We start from the raw sequence: 20,098 nt of genomic DNA, 5'->3' as shown, positions 1-20,098 counted from the left end.
AAGCTCTCCTGGTGGGAATATGGGATCTTTGACATTAGGGTGAAAGTAACAATAAGTAAATGAATTGAGAGCTGCTAAGAATTCAAAATCAGTAGTAGTCAGTGATGGTGAGGACACAGGGAGTGGACAGCGAACTAAAAGGATAGTGGCACCGTTTACTATGAGAGGTTGGGCCTGGGCATGTACAATGATAATGAATTTGTAAAACTGAGTCTAACTTAGATATAAAACTTTAAGGGATTATTGCTTCTTGATATATTCTGGACATTCCAAAAGAATCTGATCAGTACATGTTCATTAACATTCTTTTACCTGGTCTTCTCACCTGTGATTATTAAAAATTAAATCATTATTTTGACCTTTAACATATTTTAATGTCATCTAAATATAATGGTCATTAACTTATTATAATATACATTTTTTACATGGATTAAATGTTTTAAAAAGCCAAAAAATTTTCTATGCCAACTTTGGAAGTTGTTTTTACCATTTCTAGGAGTTAATCCTTTTCTCAAATATATGTGCATTTTCAGAGTTAGTCTGGAAGGAGACGTGGCGTGGAGCTGAGCGCCCCTTGCAGGTGTGGCTGCAGAGTTGATGAGAGGTGGGTGCCTGCTTCATGCCCTATTTAAGGATATTTATCAGAACAGTTCACGCTGAATAAATACTGGGGTTCAGATTAGCAATTTTAAGTTCAAAGGCCTTTACCAATTTTCATAATTATGTGTCCTTTTTGTAATGGAAAGTATAGGGTAGCATCAAGACCAATGCACACTTGGATTTTACAGACAAAAGACAACACCACTTTGCAACAAGTGGAATGACTATAATTTTAGTTTGCAAGAACTGATGATGTTTTGAATATAACTTGGTATGCAACATCAGCTCATCCCTGAAGCATTCGCTGAGCACCTGATTGTGCGCACCATCATTCAGTGTGGTTCAGGGAGTCAGACACACTCCGTAGGCACAGTTTCCACCCTTGAAGAGCTCTGACTCAGTAACACACGATGACCCAAATTTAACACATCACCGTTTTCTCTCTTCCTTTAAAAGCAAAACAGAAACTGAAAAGCAAAAATCAAAACTCATGTTTCTGAAGGCGGATGACTGCTACCAGCACCCGCTTCTTCCTGAACAGGGCAGCCCCACCCCCGAGAACCAGCAGGCAGCACTCAGCATGTGACAGCATCCCACGCCACTCATTTCCACAGAAGTTCTGGAGGCCGCTGGTCCTCTCCCAAATTTGCATTTCCACAAATTCAGGTAGGATGGGTGTAGTGAAAGGAGCACCTGACTCAATGACAGTCAGGAGAACCTAATTTGAATTCTGGCTCAGTCACTCCAGTGAGAATTTGAGTAAGTCACTTAATCTCTCTGTGGAGCAGACAGCTGCAAGCTCACCTCAGTCCCTAACTCCATCCTTAGATCATGCCTGTACTCAGTAAACCTCATGTGAATATGAATCTCATCTCTTTTGCACAAGATGATTGTAATAAACAACTTGCATGGTGGAATAAACCAAAAGGACCCTGAAAGATTGCCTCTCTTGCACCTAGTTTATAGCTAAGAGCTCTTACAGTCAGAGGAGTTAAGTGATGTGGTCTTTCAGTGACAGTGGCAAGCCAGAAACTGAGTACAAATTGGTCTACATGTTTCTGGGCCTGAATTCCTGAACTTACCACACATATTTCTGCCAGCTGAGTTCTCCTAAAATGTAATTCTCAGTGTTTCCTTCCTCTGACCAAAAGCCTTTGGTGACTGTCAATGGCCCGGTGAAGCTCTTCAGGGGTCCTCTCACACTTGTCCTGAAATCTTCCTTCCTGCTTCTTCTGCACTGTTCCCCTCCAGGCGTCTGGGATCCACCAGTCTAGGCTATTTGCCATGCTGGGTACATGCTAAATTGTGAACTCCATGAGGAAGTGACTGTTTTATTCGTGGCCAACCCCCCAGTGCTCAGCCAGATGCCTGACCCATCATAAAAGCTCAATAAAAGTGTGTTGAAAATGGTGGGCATTACTCATTATGATAACTATAACAACAATAAGAATGATAGCAAAACTATAATAATAATAACAGTAAATCATGGTAAAATAACAACTATAGGGGTTGACTGAGCCACTGTTCAATAGTTACTATGCTGCAAATTTATGATCTCAACTAACTCTGACAATAACCCTGTCATGTGGATACTGTCCTTTCCCATCTTACTGAAGAGAAGGCTGAGACTCAGAGAGATTAAATAGCATCCCTGGGATTGGTTGGCTGACTATCGTTCATTTATTCAACAATTGCTATTGAGGCTCTTTTCTGGGGGTTGGATGTAACATACATCTTCCCCTTTGGGAACAATGTCCTCACTCACACGGAGTTGACAGTCTGGTAGTAGAAACATCTAGTCACCAAATAAATAAGATATAGTCAGAAATCGGCAAGTGATCTAAAGGAAAATAAAGCAGGGTAAAGGGACCAGCAGTGATGGGATTGCTATTTCAGATGGGAGTGTGAGTAAAGGCTCTCTTTTCATGCATCAAGACTTTGCTTAGCTGTCATTTCTGACAAGAAGTGAGCCCTCAGAGATCTGGCGGGAAAATGTTTTAGGCACAGGAAATGGTAAGCACTAAGGCCCCGAGGCAGGGGTGTCCCTGGTCTGTTAGGAAACAGTAAGGCTGCCAGTGTGTCTTCAGGTAACAGTGACAGGAAGTGAGAGCAGGGAGGCCATGTGGGTTCAGGTCATGCTGGGCACTGTAGCCAGAGCACGGACAGTGGTTTGCTCTCACTCACGGGAAGCAGTTGAAGTGCCAGAGCTGAGGCGTGACAGGGCTGTTCTGGGTTTGAAAAGGACCTCTCCAGCAAGAGTGTGATGAGTAGTGAGGTCAGTTGCAGGAATGTTAAAGTCACGTGTGTGAGATATGACAGAGGCAGGAGAGGATATTGGGTTCGGATGGACTGGTTGTGGAGTATGCGAAAAAGAAAGGAATTTAGGACTGATCCAAGGTTTTCAGCCTGAGGACTCAAGAGGGGGGAAGGCTGAGGGAGGAGCAGGCTGAGGGCTGAGGAAGTCAGTAACTCATCTTATACACACTGAGTGTGCGCTGCCCGTGAACCACACGCGTGGGGAGTATAACTTAGTTGACAGCTGGATATACATGTCTTTAGTTCAGTGAAACAAAACAGGGATAGAATTTTTACATGTCAGGCTTATCAGCATATGGATGGCACTTTAAGTCATGAGACAGGATGAGATCATCTCAGAAATGGGCGTGGAGAGAAGAGGGAGTGTGAGTGTAGAGAGGTCAGGGAGAGAGGAGGGCAGTAGTGGCCCTGGGTGCTCCGGTGTAGGAAGATGAGGGGTGAAACGTGGCAACAGAGACTAAGAAGGAGCGGTTAGCTGGGTGGGTGAAGAACCAAGAAAGAATGTGTCCTGGAGGTCAGGTGGAGAGAGACAGTGTTTAAAAGATGAGGGCAGTGATCAGCTGTATCAAATGCTGCTGATAGGTCAGGTCAAGCCAGGCCTAAGAATCAACCTCACACTTGGCCAAGTGAAGGGCATTGGATACCTTGACAAGAGCACTTTTGGTGCTTACAATGGCTGAGTGCATTCTGAAGCCAGGCATGTGCAGCATTAACTGCCACGCCACTGGTCCCCTACCTTTGCAGGCAGGGTTTCCAACAGCCTCCTTAGGCTTAAATTTCTTTCATGTCCTACAACTCAGCACCATCATGAAATCTTCCCTATTTCCTCTAGTCAAATTTACCTCCATTACCTTGTTTCAGAGTTATTCATTGGTGGCTGAATTGATGAATTCTTGGATTAATACAAATGTGCTATGTGAACCCACACAGAATAAGACAAGATGCTAAACAACAGTGTGATGTTATTACTGTCACTATTAAGGCAGCACAAAATCTCTAAAAAAACACCCCCAAACAGTAACCTGTGAGCACAGTCAAGGGTGCTGCCCGGGGTGCAGGGCTGAGCGAAGAGCAGTGCGGCAGTGCTGGGTGCGGAAAGGAGACTTGGCTGTGGTTTTAAGGATCTGGGCTCTGGGCCCAGCTCTGCCACTGAGTGGTGTGACCTTGGGTGAGGCACTCCAAACTTCTGGGACATAATTCTTCCCCTTTGAAATGAACAGACTATATCACATCTGCTCAAAGGTCTGTCCATCCACCTCAGTTCATTTCATTCACTCTAAGAGTGCCCTGGGCCCTTTTTTCTATTTAAACTATGAAATCTTTTAAGATAGGTCTTACACTTCTTATACTTCTTTGCATCAAGCACAGGAGCTTGGAAAATGCATACTAATATTTTTTTATTTTAAAAAGCTTTTATTAAAGGTCTTTATAGAGCAACATCCAGACCCCAGACCCAGCTGCCAACAAGACCCTGTCATGCTGTGGGCACTGGCTGGGGCATGGCAGGCGGCTCTGGCTTCCCACCCTTGTGTTCTGAGATGGGGGTGGTGGGCAGTACCCCATCTTTGGGTTCCACAGTGCTCACATGGTCAGGCAGGGGCTTCTTGGGACCCATCTTGCCACTTGGGTCCCAGGGAAGCACAATCTTCACTGTGATGCCCAGCACACCCCACCTGAGCAGCACATGGTGCACGGCAGTGTCAACCGGGCAGTTAATAGGGTCCTCACTGTGGGTCATCAGACCATCGACAAACTCCATGGATTTAGCCCTCTGTCCACAGAGTTTCCTAGACACAACGACCTCATAGCCTTTGGCCCCACTCTCCATGCCACAGCACTCAGCATGCCATAGCAGGCCCTCCATACAGCAAGGCCTCCTAGGGGTTTGTGACACAGAGAAGCCCTCTGAAGCCCTCAAGAAGCCAAACCTCTTCTGAACCACAGCAGTCAATTCCTGTGCCCCATCAGCCCTTCTCACCAAGAACATTCTGCGTCCTGGTAGCAAAGCAATAATTTCTGTCCTGGTTGGTGTAACTCAGACTCAACTCCAGGGTAGCCATCTTCAGCCAGTTCTTAAATGAGAAACTCATTCAATTCAGCTTTGAAGATGCCATCAGCAACAAAACTCCTCTTCTTGGAAATTTGCACAACCATCTTTATAATAAGTATTTTTTGATTTAGTAGATCATAGGGATAAATCCTGTTTGGTCTGTGAAGTGGAGTCTGGCCCATACACAGCAATCTCCCTGTACCCTGCCACACTTATCTTTTCTCCAGTCACGCAATCATTCCCTCATCCATTTGCTGGGGAGTTCCTGCTGGCTACAATGTTCCTTAGAAATGTAAAGGGTCATGACGCAGCTCTGACGCTAATTTTGTGCCTCTTGACCCTGCTGGCTTAGAGTTGAGGAAATCAAGACATGTGGTCTAAAACACAAGCCAGAATATTGAAATAGAAATGTTTTGGAAACCCTTGTCCATGAAATCATAGCACTTGTGAAAAGCACTAAGATCTACCAGATTATGGAGATTCTTGCATGCCAATCTCAGAATTCATGGATGTACCCTGTCTGGAGCATAGTAGAGTGGGCAGAGAGCGGCAAAAGGGAGATCAGTTAGCAAACAGAAGGCACAGTGCATGCAGGTGGTGATGAGGGCCTGAACCAGGAAAGAGGGAACAGACAGGCCACTGCATGCAAGCCTGAACTTTGATAGCACCTTTGTTAAGGACAGTCCTTCAGACACTGAGCCAAGTGAACAACCTCTCTGCTCCAGGTCCCGAGACTAGGCTAGAGATGTTGCCTGCATGCTGGGAGCATGGAAAGTATCAGGCAGAGGTGCGGGGGTGGGGGTCAGGGCAGGGGCAGAGACAGAGACAGAAAGGGCACATCTCAGTGCAGTGTGGTGAGTGCGGGCTGGAGAAATAAACAGGGTGCTAATAGGATGGGGGCTGCGCAGAGGAATCCATGTTCGAATCTGGCGTGCCAGATTTCTTCCCTTCACCTCTGCAGACCCACTCCCCACTCTTTTCCACATGCCCTCTGACCAGCCCTCTAGGAGTCTGACCTGTAGGACCATGTCAATGGATCTCCTTGCCCTTGGCTTCTGGCAGCATATCAGAGGGAAGGGGGACAATGGGGGTGAAGTACTGATTCCCTTCACTCTCAGGAGGTTAACCCTGGGTGAGCTGTGTCTCTCAACCAAGAGTCACCGCCCCTCTCAAGATGGTCTATCCTACAAGGCCCTCTGCTCTGGGTTCGGGCTACTCTTCTCTCCGCCCAGGCCTGCCTCACAGCAGCTCTGCCCTTTACGATCCTCTGTGGTCCCCCTGTACCCCATCCAAACCTTTGTAATTTACTCCTTTATCCCCGTTTGACTGCACCTCCCATTTTGGGACTTTTTTTTGACTCAGTTTTTTGGGACTTTTTGAGTCTTTGAAATAAGAATTTGCAGTTCTTTGGGACTTTATTCCTAATAAACTCTGAGCTCTTCCATGAAGAATCAGGTCTTGTTAATCTTAGCTTTATCTCTCTTCCCTCCATGGTCTAATAGAATTTCTATTCATTATGACTGTTTAGTGTTTGTTAAAAGATATTAATTTCTCCTCAGCCATTCCTTTGACTGCAGGTGGTCATGCTGTGGTTCTGCCCCCACAAGTCCCCCTCTCGGTCTAACCCCCCCCCCCACAGGACTACCCAGGGAATGGGCTACGGCTCCACGTCCCCCCTTCACCTTCTGGCTCTTCTCACCTCCCTGTTTCTTAATCAAGATTCCAAATGTCCCCACTAAATCCTTTTCCTGTTCAGTGCCCTAATGATTACAGTCTCCGCGCCAATGCCAAAGGCATGTGACCTCAGAAAAGACCCTAAATCTCTCTCGACCATAGTTTCCAAGACTGTAAAATCAAGATAAAAATACTACTACTTCTTAGGGTTGCTGGGAAAATAAAAACAATTGTGACGTCCTGTAAAATTTATTGTCTTTCCCATGAAATAGATCAATGACTATAGGAATAAATAAATTCTCTGTACCTCCACCCTACTTTTTTGGCTGGTTTCCACAAATACTTTGTTAATCCACTGAGCAAAATTATAATGGCACTGCCATCTCCTGAGCACTTACACCCTGTCAGAAACTGTTCTAAGCACTTTATATGTCATTTTGTTTAATCTCCACAAGAACTGTATGCCGTAGAACCTGTGTTACTCCCCTTTGACAGATGAGGACACAAAGGGATGAAATAACTTGCCCAAGGTCAGGATCCAGAATTGAAACCTAGGAAGCTGAACTAAAAGCCATGCTATTAATCTTTTTACTTACATGATCTTAATTCATTTACATTCCCTGTGACATACGTAAAGAGAAATCATAGAGTTGGCAATTGGCTGCAATTAATGACATATCATGTGGAAATTACTCTGTGACTATTAAGTAAAGTTTGCACTCCTGTGGAAAGTCTTGTGAATTATACTTCAGCTCAGATTTTACACTCTAAGATTCAAAGTTGATCAATTGTGTTCAGTGAACTGAACTGCTTTCTTAATGTCTCCACATAGTCAAGAATGTGAGTAGTGTTCTAGACGGAGACTCACCTGAACTTAGTGCATGCTCCACTTCCTGCATGACCACTCTGGGGGAGGCGGTGGTGGTCTCTATATCTACCAGAATACAGGTCACTTTGGCTGGCACAGTTGTTTGGGGCGTTGTCTCCACAGGCACCAGCTCCGAGGTGGCATGTGAAGTGGGGGTGTGGCTAGAGCTGTACTCCTCTGCTGGGGACTCTGGGGTGGTTGAGGCTCCTGTGCTTGTGGTGCTGGGCTCAGTGGAGCTGTCGTTGGTGCTGTCAGAGATGGAGGAAACCTCTGGTGGTGAGGTTGATAGGGTTGGAAGTGATGAGGCTGAAGCCTGAGGGGGGGTGAGTGCAGGAGACTCAGTAGGGGACCGTGACTCTGTAGCTGGCACACTTGCCTCTGGAGTGCCCGAGCTGTGTTCTGTGGGCATGGGTGTTAAGTGGACCCTGCTGCTTGTTGATAATGTGTCTCTGTTTGTGCCGTCCCACATCAAGGTGGTCTCCTGTTCTCTGGGGTCTTCAGAAACATTCTTAGGGGGTAGAGCTGTCTGCACTGATGGCACTGTAGCTGGGACCACTGAGTTGCTGGGTGTGCCACTGGTGGGAGAGGCTGAAGGGCTTTGTGGAGAGCTCGTCCAGAAGGCCGTTGGCGAGATAGTCTTTTCAGACAAAGAAGCAGGCAAGGGGGCTGATGTAGGCACACTCTGTACCCTCAGTCCTGTGGAAGAGCCAGTACAAAAATGGTTAATGTATGAAAACCTGAGAAGAAAGGCTGTTCTACAGCATTTCCACAGGCCTTACTCATTTGGCATGGCGCCTCTTCAATTGTGAAGGTGACTTTTGAATAGGTTTCTTCCCACTAATTGCTCTCCCCTTCCTCTGTGGCTATCAGTAGAAACTAGCCTGGAGGCTCAGTAAGAGCAATTAGTGGATCAGTCAAAGCAAGTCCAGCCAATCCATGCAACGAATCCATGCAACTAATCGTGTCTCCTGCTTGCTTCAAAGCATGACCTTAAAAAGTGAGACTCTCTGGGGGGCTCACTCTATGGGAATTTGGACTGGTGAGGTCCATGAGTATACAAATATCTATTTGAGGCCCTGCTATCAATTGTTTTGGGTATACATACACACAGATGTGGAAGTGGTGGATCATATAGTAATTCTATGCTTATTTTTTTAAGAACTGCCCCTATGGTTCGTATTCTTTGCTCCCTTTTGTTTTTCATAAAATAGTTTATTCCTGAAATTACAAATTATTTATTTACTTATTTATTATCTCTTTCTTCTACCAGAGTATAAGCTCCATGGGGTTCAGGCACCTGGTTTTAGTCACTGCTGTTTTCCCCAACCCTGGGACAGTGCTTAGGTCATAGGAAGTACTCAATAAATATTTGTGGAAGGAAAAAAAAAGGAAGGAAGGAAAGAAGAAAAAAAGAAGGAAGAAAGGAAGGAAGGAGAAGAGAGATAGGAAAAATTAGTAACTTCATTAAAAGACACTCCAGAATCTCTGGTCTCTTCTACATATCCCTCAGTATGCTCACATCCATCACAGCTGCCTTGAGGATGACTACCTGCCTGGTATTATGTGAGGTCAGGAACCTTGCTTAAAAAGTCAGCTTCGCTCTGTGCCATTCTACTGTGGCATATCCCTATGCCTGCTGTCTTATTCGTCTTTGACTATTTAACCTTCCATACCTTGAGCAGATTTCCTTGGGGGTAGCATTTAGGGTATGGCCAACCATGATCAAGATTAATAAGGAATAAAACCTGGGCTGGATTCCAGCACAGAAGAAAGGAGAAAATATATATAAGGGGCATTCAAGCACTTGGGGGTAAAACTGCTTTCTCCTTCATTCTGGCACACAATAGATTCAGTAGCTGATGGAAAGTTCTGCCCAGAATCTATCCTGAAAACATAGTTTGCTCATGATTTAACAAAATTTAACATTTGGATTGTTATCAGAGTAATTGGTTTTCTTTTATTTAAAAAGCAGTTGGTCAAGACTATAAACTATAAGAGAGTCATTCCCTAGCAAGCATGAGGGTGGTCCTCTCAAATTAGGACCACATAATGGTCCATGTTCTTATGGTGGACTTTTGGCAGCTGTGAAGTGTCAACAATCTTAGGATGAATGCACAGCAAGAGATTTTTGAAATATGGGTAAAACAACAATTGGAACAAATGTTATTAAAATAATAAGGTCACATATATCTTTACTTGTGACCTTTAGAGCTTATTGGCTCTGCATCCCAGTTGCTCCCATGGCTCATTGGAGATTCTAAGGCCAGAAAAACAAAAATGACAATGTTTGCTATTGTTCATAGCATATATGATAGATGGGCAGATGGAGGGAGAGAGAGCCTCAGTCTAGTAGCTGAGTCAGAGTCTTTGGAAGTCTAGGGTAAATGAGGAATGAGTCATAATCAAAGGAGCATTCATTCATTCATTCATTCATTCAAGCTTCTATTGAATGTCCATGGCCTTCCCCTCAGAGAGTTCACTATCTAGTAGGACAGAAAGGACACCATCTTTTTGTACTATGATATGATAAATGCCTTATGGAAGTCAAAGCAAGTTACAATGAAAGCCCTGAGAAAAGATGAATACATTCTGTATGGGGAGCATGAATATAAAAATACACAAATGTCATTTTCAAATGACATTTAGAAAAGCCACAGAAGACAAGACATTCGAGCTGGTTCTGAAAGGATGAGAACACACACATGCCACTTAAGATGTAGGATGATCAGAGTGACACTTGCATTGTCATTTCCAGTGGAGCTAAAAGTTGTACCATGAAAATTATTCTAGTGCTGAAATGACATGTTTCAGGAATTGATTTTGTACAGAGGACAGTCATTTTCTTGTTTAATTCTGATGAATATACTTTTATAACTCCTACCCTTCCTACTCCAAAGATGACTGGAGGTGGGTCATTGATTTCCCACGGCTGCTTTCTGAGTACTTCCGTAAAGTGCTTTACCGTCTAGTTCAGGCAATTACCACTCCTAACAGACCAACCATGTGGGAAATCATGCAGAGCAGTACTGGTTATCTTCACTTGAACAATCAACACCAAACCTTAATGTGTAACTAAACATTTAAAACATGAAAACCTCTGCTTTTCCTTATTTCATGGCACATTCATATTGCTCTGACTCCATGAGGGTGGTCTTCTTTCAGCATGAAAATGTCCAGGGCTCAGGCACCATGACTGTCCTGGAGAATGCTTGCTGTTCTAGTTTGCTCTCGCTGCCAGAACAAAATCCCATGGATGGGGTGGCTTTAAAATTTACTTCTCACAGTTTGGAAGCTGGAAGTCCAAGCAAGGCACGGGCCAGTTTCCTTCTGGCGAGAGCTTTCTTCCTGCCTTGCAGGTGATGGCCTTCTAGCTGTGTTCTTGAGTGGCCTTTCTGCATGTGTGCTTGGGGAGGGAGGGAGGGAAGGAAGAAGGGAAAGAAAGAGTGTGCAACCTTTCTGGTGTCTCTTCTTATAAGGACACTAATCTCATCACGAGGGACCCACCCTCATGACCTCATCTAACCCTAATTACTTCCCCAAAGCCCCACCTCCAAGTGCCATCACTTTGGGGATTAGGGCTTCCAATATTCAGAATCACTGAGGAAATATTTCTGTTTTCTCATATGTAGGACTTGTGTTTCTATAGGAATACCAAACTGAGTAAGTCAAATAGCTGAGAATGTATATATTTCTTTAGGATATCAGAAAATAATTAGAGCTAAAGAGGGCCTAAGTAATGAGTAAGTGCAGGCCCTCATTGGATAAATGGGGGAGCAGACACAGAGAGGGGAAGTTATATGATTGAACTTAAGCATCTGAAAAAAAAGTTTGGGCAGTGTTGTCTGGAAAACATTGTGTAAGGACAGAGTCAGAGCTGGAGTTCCCACCCCTGCTTCCTGGCCCCCGCCCCCCCCCCCCCCAAACTGCCCTGGGCTCTTAACAGCTGGTAGAACATGCTGTAGCGACCATCTTACAGAGCAAGCAAGGAGGAGCCCACGGGAGACTGGGCCACTGAAGAATTTAAAATAGCGTAGTACCCCATACACCTTCCCACCCAAAGTAGAGTCAGTTTCCTTTGAAGAAAAGAATTAGTTCTAATATTTCCTTATGAAAATAGCAGAAGAAATAAAATGAAGAAATTGAACCTAATTAATCTCTAAATTAGAGGTGAATGAGCCTTGTTCCCAAACAGAGAGACTTGCCAGATACAGCGTGACCTGTCTGGGCAGGGACGGACCCACAGGCCTGAAACAGGTTGACTTGAGGAAGGAAATCTGTTAGACTTGGCCCAGATGAGAGACAAAAGGGAATGATGGCCAATGAAGTCTGAAATTCTTCCCTGTATGTTTACAAATGACCATCTTACCTGAAGTTTGGTCAGCTTTTGTGTTGCAAGAACAGCTGATAGGTTGTTTGTTGTTCGGAAGAAAAGCAGATTTGTAGTTGTATAGGAAATTATTCATTTCCATATATATTGATTGTGCCTTATGGGGGGGAACAATATTGCAGTTTATGTTTCTCTGACAATATGAGAGAACTGTGTCTGGCTTGGTCCCTGGTTTCTTGTCTTGCCTTGGAGGAGGGATTTGGGGGCTGATGGCTGAGACAGGTAGGTGAGTTCTCCCAGTGCGGAGAGGAGTTACAGGATGTTCCAGGCCAGTGAGTCTGCACTTTGCACATGTTGTTGGCCTGCCCGGTTGTCAGGGATATGAATCTGCAACATCGACTGCCAGTGGACAGTGAGTGCCCAGAACTGTCACCTTTTCCTGGGTCCCATCAGCAGCAACCTGGGCCGGTGCCAGTCCCAGGCAGCCTGATTACCTGTGTTGCTCTCTCATCTGTTCTTTCTCTCCCCACCCCCCACACCCAACAAGTCCTTGCCTGTCCTTGGCATGTCAAGTACCTGAGAAAACATGTGACAAAGCTTTGGCAAATTCAGTGAAACTCTTATCAAAACACAGCCAAGGCCTCTCCCGTTGCTGCCACGTCAGCCCCAGTGTTGCCTGTGGTCTCAGTGGATGGTGCCAGGCCGGCCTGGCAGAGGCCCCACGGCTGCTGGAGGTCTGTGTGCTGAGTAATTACTAGCAGTTACTCCACACAGCCAGCCCAGGAACTTCTTGAAAGGCCACTGGACCGTATCACTCCCCTGCGAGGGCTGAGGGGAGGAAAGGAGGCCTGCACTGGCCCCTCCCGGCACAGAGGATAAAACTTCAAATCCTCACTGAGGCTGAGAAGGCTGTCTGTGATGCAACCCCATTCTGCCTCTCCAGCCTTGCTCCCCACCAGATCCTCAAACACACCAGGCCCTTTACTGTATTTCTTCTGCCTAAACAACTCTCCATCTTCTCTCTGCCTGAGTCATTCTTATTTATCCTTCCAGTGTCAGCCTAAGGGCCTTTGCTGATTCTCCTGCTAAAGCCATTCCTCCTGCCCTCAACCCTGTATGTGCTCAAAGCATGTCATAGAACGCCATAGCACTGAAAGTGCCATGTATCAATAACTATGTAATTGCTTACGGGGAGCTTTGTTTAATCCTTGCCTCTCCCATAGACTTTAGGATTCACATGGAACAGGGACTTAGGGATTTGCTCAACATGTATCCTCATTGCCTAGCCCATGGGAGGAATTTAAATGTATAAAGTCTGTCCAGAAGTTATCCAGCCATGTAATAGGAAATACAGAGACATTTGTTGAAGAAGATAACAGATACAAGAAGTATTGTACAGAAGACAATTATGCCTCCTCAGTCCCCTTGAAAGCAGGCATCTTGGGACCTCACATAGTTCTCCCAACCGCCATTAGCTGCCTTGCTGTATTTTCCTGAATCTCATAGACAGTCTGAAATCTCTTCCCTTTCAAAGGTGATTTTAGTTGGGAAAACCCAGAAGTTGCAGGGTGCCAAATCTGGGCTCTAGGGGGGCTGAGTCACCTGGGTGATTTGATGTTTTGCTTAAATACTCTGCATGAGATGTGATGCTTGAGCAGGTGTGTTGTCATGATGAAACTGCCAATGACCAGTTGCCTGTAGCTACAGCCTTCTGAAACATCTGAATAGTTTCTGTGGAGGAATGTTTAAGTTTAATGCAAAATTTGATGTAATTTGTTGCACTACTGGCTCAGGCATGTTGAATGCAATGGCTACACAGTACACATGCTCACTCAGCAGCATCTACCACTCATCATTGTTCACACATATGCATTCCAGTCCACTCTCCTTGGCTGTCAGGTTACATCGATGTTGCACAAACTGTTCTAGTTATATTAACAATGGCTGGATTTTTTTCTAGACAGACCTCATATATATGTGAATGAGCTAAGTGCTCTGTGCAGGGCACTGTACTAAGCACTTTCCTGCATCATCTCATTTATTCATTATAACTATTATTATCTTGTTTTCACAGAGGATGAAACAGGCTCAGAAAAGTTAAGTGACTTCCCTAAGGTCACACAGCTACCATATGGCATAGCTGAAGCTTGAACCTGAAACTATCTGGCTCCAGGCTAACCTTTTAATTACTCTACTGTATTGTATGGGGAAATGCAAGGGTCTTTTTGAAGTCTGGGCCCATGCTTCTAAGGCAATCACCAGTTTTTCTCGATCTCCTTTTATAAATTCTCTAGTAGAAGCCACTGGAATGATCTTTTAAAAAGTTGTCTGACCATACTGAATGCTTCTACTTCCCTTTAATCCTATAACAGGCCCCTGAACGTCCTACGTATAAATCTTGAGCTCGATGGCAGAGCACATAACACCCTTCATGACTCCCTGATCCCACCCATTCATGAACCCTATGGTCTTAGTGATCTGAGTGACCGGTTGCTCCTGGCTGTCCAAATTCTAATAATCCGACTGCCTCCCTGACTTTGCACCTGCTGTTCTTGCCACCCTCCCTCCTCTCTTGCCACTCCAATTATGAGAACTCTAGAGCCTTACCTCCTCTATGAATACTCTCTAACTTGACAGAGAACTTCTCCTTTGTGTGGCCACAGCACCTCATACAAACTTTAGTTGTAGTGCGCATTATACTGAGCCATAATTTCTCCCCATGCTTGTCTCCAGGCAGGCTGGCAGCCCCAATAATAGGAACTGTGTCTTGTGTTTTTGTGTTTTAATGCCTGGCACAGAGAAGGCACTCAATAAATATTCACTGAGTAAAAATGTGGGTTTTCTACCCTCTGGAAAACAGGAATGTTCTCTCGCTTGTACGCCGGGCCATGATAGCAGAAATGCATCCTCCCTTTCTTTGTCTGTAAGTTCCGTAAAAACCACCAGCTAATGGGAAATTTTGGATGGGTTCCTAAACAGACTTTTGCTATGTTTGCTCGCTTGTTTCTACTTTGCATACCACAGGGATTTTCTGTCTCCGTGCGTGATATAGACCAGAGCTACCAGTTCTCGAAACGCTGACTATCCATCAGTCAGCTCAAACATAGGCTGGACTTACCATTCCTGCACTGAATGGACGAAACTTCAGCAAGCATTTTCGAGAGAGAAATAGAGTATATGTAGTTTTAAAATGCTATATATATTTTCTTAATGTCAAAGCGAGGTCTTAGTATGCTTTATGTTGAGTGAAGACACCTTTTGGACTCCCACACTTACAAAAATTCCCTATGTTGCCTTGGTTGGGCTGGGGCTGCTAAGGGCCTCCAACACTCCAGAAGGTTCATCTAACATTTGCAAAACCATCACTAATCAGTCTGGTCCAACCATATGGTATTTGAAAGCTATCATATGTCTAGACAGAATGTGTATGCCCCAAAGCCATCAAACTGTGTTTAAGAAGACACTTATTTGAAGTAGATAAGCCATATTCTCCTGAGTATTTTGTTTATGGAAATGAGATACAATTCTAGTCCGAAAAGAGGGAAAGTGCTCTGTGTTCCAGCTGCCGAATTAGAACCTGCAGACCTGGTGTATGGCTCAGTTTTCCCATCCGCAAAAGCAGGACTAGTGGTATCACCAGGCTCCTGTGGGTGCTACAAATGCTAATAAGAGAATAACATTTGTGAAGAATGTTGTACTTCCTGGGAAAAAAAAACATACCATTTTCTTTCTTTTCCCCAGAAGCAACATCTGCCTTTTTCAGTCAAATGCCCACCCCCACTCCTTCACCCCAAACTCATTATCATTAGCTTGGCGGGACTGTGGTAGCCCTGGCTGACCTCAGGAGGAGGTCCTGCTGGGCAACGATGCTTGAAAAAATATATATTTTCTTAATATTAAAGCTTAAAGTGACTGGGTACTTCTGGTTGTACCCTGGAAAGTACCAGAAAAGTACCCTGTCAGTGGTTCTCAGGGTGGGCAGTGGAGAGAAAAGAGACCACACAGGAAGGACTAGTACCTTCTCTTCAACTGCTCTGGTTGAAGGTGACTGGGGGCGTGCCTTGGGTAGTGGAATAGGATAAGAAGACCAAATGCATCCTACAGGTAGCAGGGTACTTCTGAGTAACAAAGTCAGGTTCTCAGGTTCCCTGTTCTGGGCCCAGGTCCAACCTTAGTGGGGCCGAGAGCAAGAGTACACACGAGGCCCTCACAACGAGTGTCTAAACACAGAACTACTATAAATGAAGCTGTGTCTGTGACCTGGCCTATGCTCCACCCAGGGCCCTGCAGCCCGTTCCCAGAGATCCTTCTAGTGACCTAATGGAACCAGGGATCTTCCAGGGCAGGGCAGGCCAGAGCCGGGCCTGGGCCCACCTGCACCCAGGATGGAGAGCGGCCTGGACACATTTCTCTGGCAGCTTTGATGGGCAGACTCCCCTATCCCAGGCCTCACTTTTCTGGCAGAATTTTCAGGCATTCCTGAGCAGGGAGGGAATGTAGGTAGTACTGTGGGTGACTTGTAGTGACCAGCCTCAAACAAAGGCAGCCACTCCGCTGGTGACTCAGAGCTGAGGCTCTGACCTCTCCTCCTTACACCCCTCTGCTCACTGCTATACCCTCTGGCCCGGGGGCCCAATTCAGCTCCAGTGGCTTCTCCTTTTTGTTCAGTTACTGAAAGTTTAAAAAAAATTCTCATGGGATTAAAAAGAAAAAAAAGACTTTGTACTTGAGGGGTTTGTAAAATGCAGTCTCTTGCCTGGTTGAGGCATACTCTTCCTTCCACTCCACCTCCTACAGGCCCAAATTATACAATCAAGTCATTTCTCATACCCTGCAACCCCTGGAAACTACAAGAACTTAAAAAAGCCCATAATATGGGCCTGCTGTGAATCTGAACCTCTTACTTCAAAAGATGTTTTTTGAGACCTAGAATTGCCCAGATAGCTGAGATAGCCCTAGTGCATCTGTACCACAGCCTCTTCAGACTAAATGCACCTGCTCACTTCTTCCCTCACTTCCTCCAGCTCAGTTGAGAGCCCCGTCCATGACTTCTCGTTCTACAAAGAGCTGTAGATATTTTTCTAAAAAAGATTTTATTTATTTTTAGAGAGAGGGGAAGGGAAGGAAAAAGAGAGGGAGAGAAACATCAATGTGTGGTTGCCTCTCACGTGCCCCCAACTGGGGACCTGGCCCACAACCCAGGCATGTGCTCTGACTGGGAATCGAACTGGTGACCCTTTGGTTCACAGGCCTGTGCTCAATCCACTGAGCTATACCGCCCAGGGCCTACAGATGTTTAGCTGGTCAACTCCATGGCAATCTGCCTCTAGAAGGACAGTTCTTAGAATCACTCCAGGCTGATGTTCCCTGGCATTCTTATTGGAGACTTTGTAGGCAGTTTGACTAATCACAAGAAAATGCTAATGAAACATAGTTGGATAAATCAAGCTGCTTGCTTCATAGCATCTTAGTTAACACTTTCCTAATGCTAAATTCTGAGTACTCTATAAGAATTAAGTCAGTTTCTACAATCAACCTAGGATAAGTGTTATTATATATAGTCCTCATTTTAAAAGTAAGCAAACTATACACAAGAATAAACTTGAAATGGATTAAAGAATTAAATATAAATCATGAAACCATAAAAATCCTAGAAAAAAACATAGGCAGTAAAATTTCAGACATTTCTTGTAGCAATATATTTGCTGATATATCTCCTTAGCCAAGGGAAACAAAGAAAATAAATAAACAAATGGGACTACATCAAACTAAAAAACTTCTGCACAGCAAAAGAAACCATCAACAAAATGAAAAGGGAGAACATATTTTCCAATGATATATCTGATAAGGGGTTAATTTCCAAAAATATATAAAGAACTTACACTAGTCAACACCAAGAAGACAAAAAACCAAATTAAAAAATGGACCAAGGACCTGAATAGACCCTTTTTCAAAGAGGACACACAGATGGCCAATAGACATTTGAAAAGACACTCAAGTCACTAATCATCAGAGAAATGCAAATTAAAACCACAATGAGACATTACTTTACACTTGTTAGAATGGCTATCATCAATAAATCAACAAAAAACAAGTGCTGGTGAGGATGTGGAGAAAGGGAACCCTGGTGCACTGTTGGTGGGAATGCAAACTGGTGCAGCCACTGTGAAAAGCAGTATGGAGATACCTCCAGAAATTAAAATTGGAACTGCTTTATGACCCAGCAATTTATCCAAGGGACCCCAAAAACACTAACTGGAAAGAATATAAGCACCCCTTTGTTCATTGCAGCCTTACTTACAATACCCAAGCTCTGGAAATAGCTCAAATGCCCACCAGTAGATGAGTGGGTAAAAGAGCTGTGGTACATTTACACAAAAGGATACTACTCAGCTGTTAAAAAGAAAAGAAAATCTTACTTTTTGTGACAGTGTAGATGGACCTGGAGGTTATTATGCTAAGTGGAATGAGCCAGCCAGAGAAAGATAAATTCCATGTGATCTCACTTACATGTGGAATCTAATAAAAAAAATAAACTAACAAAAAAAAATAGAAACAGGCATGGACGTGTGGAACAGATTGATAGCTCTCAGAAGGGAGAAGTGTTGGGGGGCCGGGTGAAAGAAGGTGAAGGGATTAAGCAAAACATATATAAATATATGTACATGTATACATAGAAAAATAAATAAATGGGACTACATCAAACTAAAAATCTTTTGTACAGCAAAAGAAACCACACATACATACACACACACACACACACACACACACACACACATAATGCATAGACACAGACAACAGTGCGGTGATTGATAGCCAGAGGGAAAAGAGGGGTGGGGGAAGGCGGAGCTGGGTAAAGGGTGGGAAGTGGGGACAGGGAAGTTGGGGTGATGGAACACAGTGCAGTGTGTAGATGATGTTTTGTTGTATTGTACACTTGAAACCTGTATGGTTTTGTGAACCAATGTTACCCCAATAAGTTTGATAAGAAATAAAATAATAAAAACATTACTCTTAAAAATAGAAATAAAAGTAAGCAAACTGAGGCAGAAAGAGCTTAAAATAATTTATCAATACATGTAACTGGAAAGTAGTAGAGCTTGTTGCAAACTCAAGAAAGCAGTCAACCTCCAGGACTTGCCTTCCTAACCATCTTGCTGTATATATCTATACAGCTGAGACTCATGGGATAGAGGCTGAGGGACTTTTGAAAAAAAAATGTGCTTACCTATTAGAGGAATATGGAAGAAAGAAAATTCTCTCGGTGCCTATTCCGTTCCCCTCCTCCCTGTCTTTAATGTGGGTGTGATGTCTGGCATGGTGGCAGTCATATTGCGATGCCAAGGATGAAAGCCAATCCACTAAGGATCACAAAAGTAAAAAAGAGAAAGAGCTTTCTTCTTGATGATACTGTTAATTTTGCCAAGCTAGGTTTGGGATGCCTGTCTCCAGACTTTCTGTTAAAAGAACAGGAAATGCCTTTGGGGATGAAGGCACTGTCGGTCAGGTTTTCTTTTTCTTACAGTATAGATGGTAGGCCAGGTAAAAATCTTATCACAATGCCTGGCACGAAGTAAGAGTTCAATGAATATTAGGCTATTATTTTGACCTCTAAGTTCCTTTAATTTTCAAAAGGTACTTTTTAGGCATCATCAGAGGGAGGCTATCGTGTCAGCTGCAGCCTCAGGGGCAGAGTGCTCCCTGCATCCTTCAACAAAGCAACAGGCAGCTGGGCCTACCAGCATACCTGGATGTATTCTCTAGGCTGATGCTTATGAAAGCCGAGCTGCCTCACAAACCCACAGAATGCATCAGAAAGGAAAAAAATAAACAAAACCTGATACGCATGATCTATATTTTTCCACTTTATTAAAAAATGGTTCATAAACTTCTGGGACATTTTTCACCACGAGTCTTAGAATGACATGCATGAGATCAAGTGGCTTCAGCTGGCTGAGGAAGCAGTGGAAATAGCACCGAGCAACACCCAGGGACCTGTACCTTGTCATTATCGGACAAGCTGGCCTGCCTCTATCGTGCTCTGAGGTGCAAGCAAGAACATGCTCACTACAATGGCATCCTACTGTTTAAATTTTAAGCATCACTTAGGAGTTTCCATTTTAAATATTCTATTAGAGTTTTGTTTGTTTAGGTCTAATTCAACCAATGCACACTGAATGCCAGCTCTGACCAAGGCACCCAGGCATCTAAGTGACATGGAGGAGGGCATACTGGAAGAGAAAGAGATTTGTTTTATATTTCA

At 44.2% G+C, this 20,098-nt stretch overlaps 2 protein-coding genes across 2 annotated transcripts in view; both read right to left on the bottom strand.

The window, feature by feature from the left end:
• The window catches only part of PARM1 (prostate androgen-regulated mucin-like protein 1), a 98,502-nt gene that overhangs the window by 29,962 nt on the left and 48,442 nt on the right, over positions 1-20,098 (bottom strand). The window contains exon 2 of the mRNA XM_028506174.2: positions 7,509-8,204. Within this exon, the coding sequence (XP_028361975.1) occupies positions 7,509-8,204 (696 nt within the window). The remainder of the gene's footprint in view (positions 1-7,508; positions 8,205-20,098) is intronic.
• On the bottom strand, positions 4,317-5,110 carry LOC114491833 (40S ribosomal protein S3-like). Its single transcript, XM_036022152.1, has one exon. It carries the CDS (start codon positions 4,901-4,903, stop codon positions 4,391-4,393), a length of 513 nt encoding a protein of 170 aa, XP_035878045.1. The 5' UTR covers positions 4,904-5,110; the 3' UTR covers positions 4,317-4,390.

The sequence above is a fragment of the Phyllostomus discolor genome, chromosome 1, assembly GCF_004126475.2.
Source record: "Phyllostomus discolor isolate MPI-MPIP mPhyDis1 chromosome 1, mPhyDis1.pri.v3, whole genome shotgun sequence".
Taxonomy (NCBI): domain Eukaryota; kingdom Metazoa; phylum Chordata; class Mammalia; order Chiroptera; family Phyllostomidae; genus Phyllostomus; species Phyllostomus discolor.
The sequence above is the reverse complement of the archived record's forward strand: the minus strand, read 5'-3'. Positions and strand labels throughout refer to the sequence as shown.

Bases quoted from the DNA above. Each gene is read 5' to 3' on its own strand.
- LOC114491833 (XM_036022152.1), bottom strand. From the start codon at position 4,903: ATGTTCTTGGTGAGAAGGGCTGATGGGGCACAGGAATTGACTGCTGTG.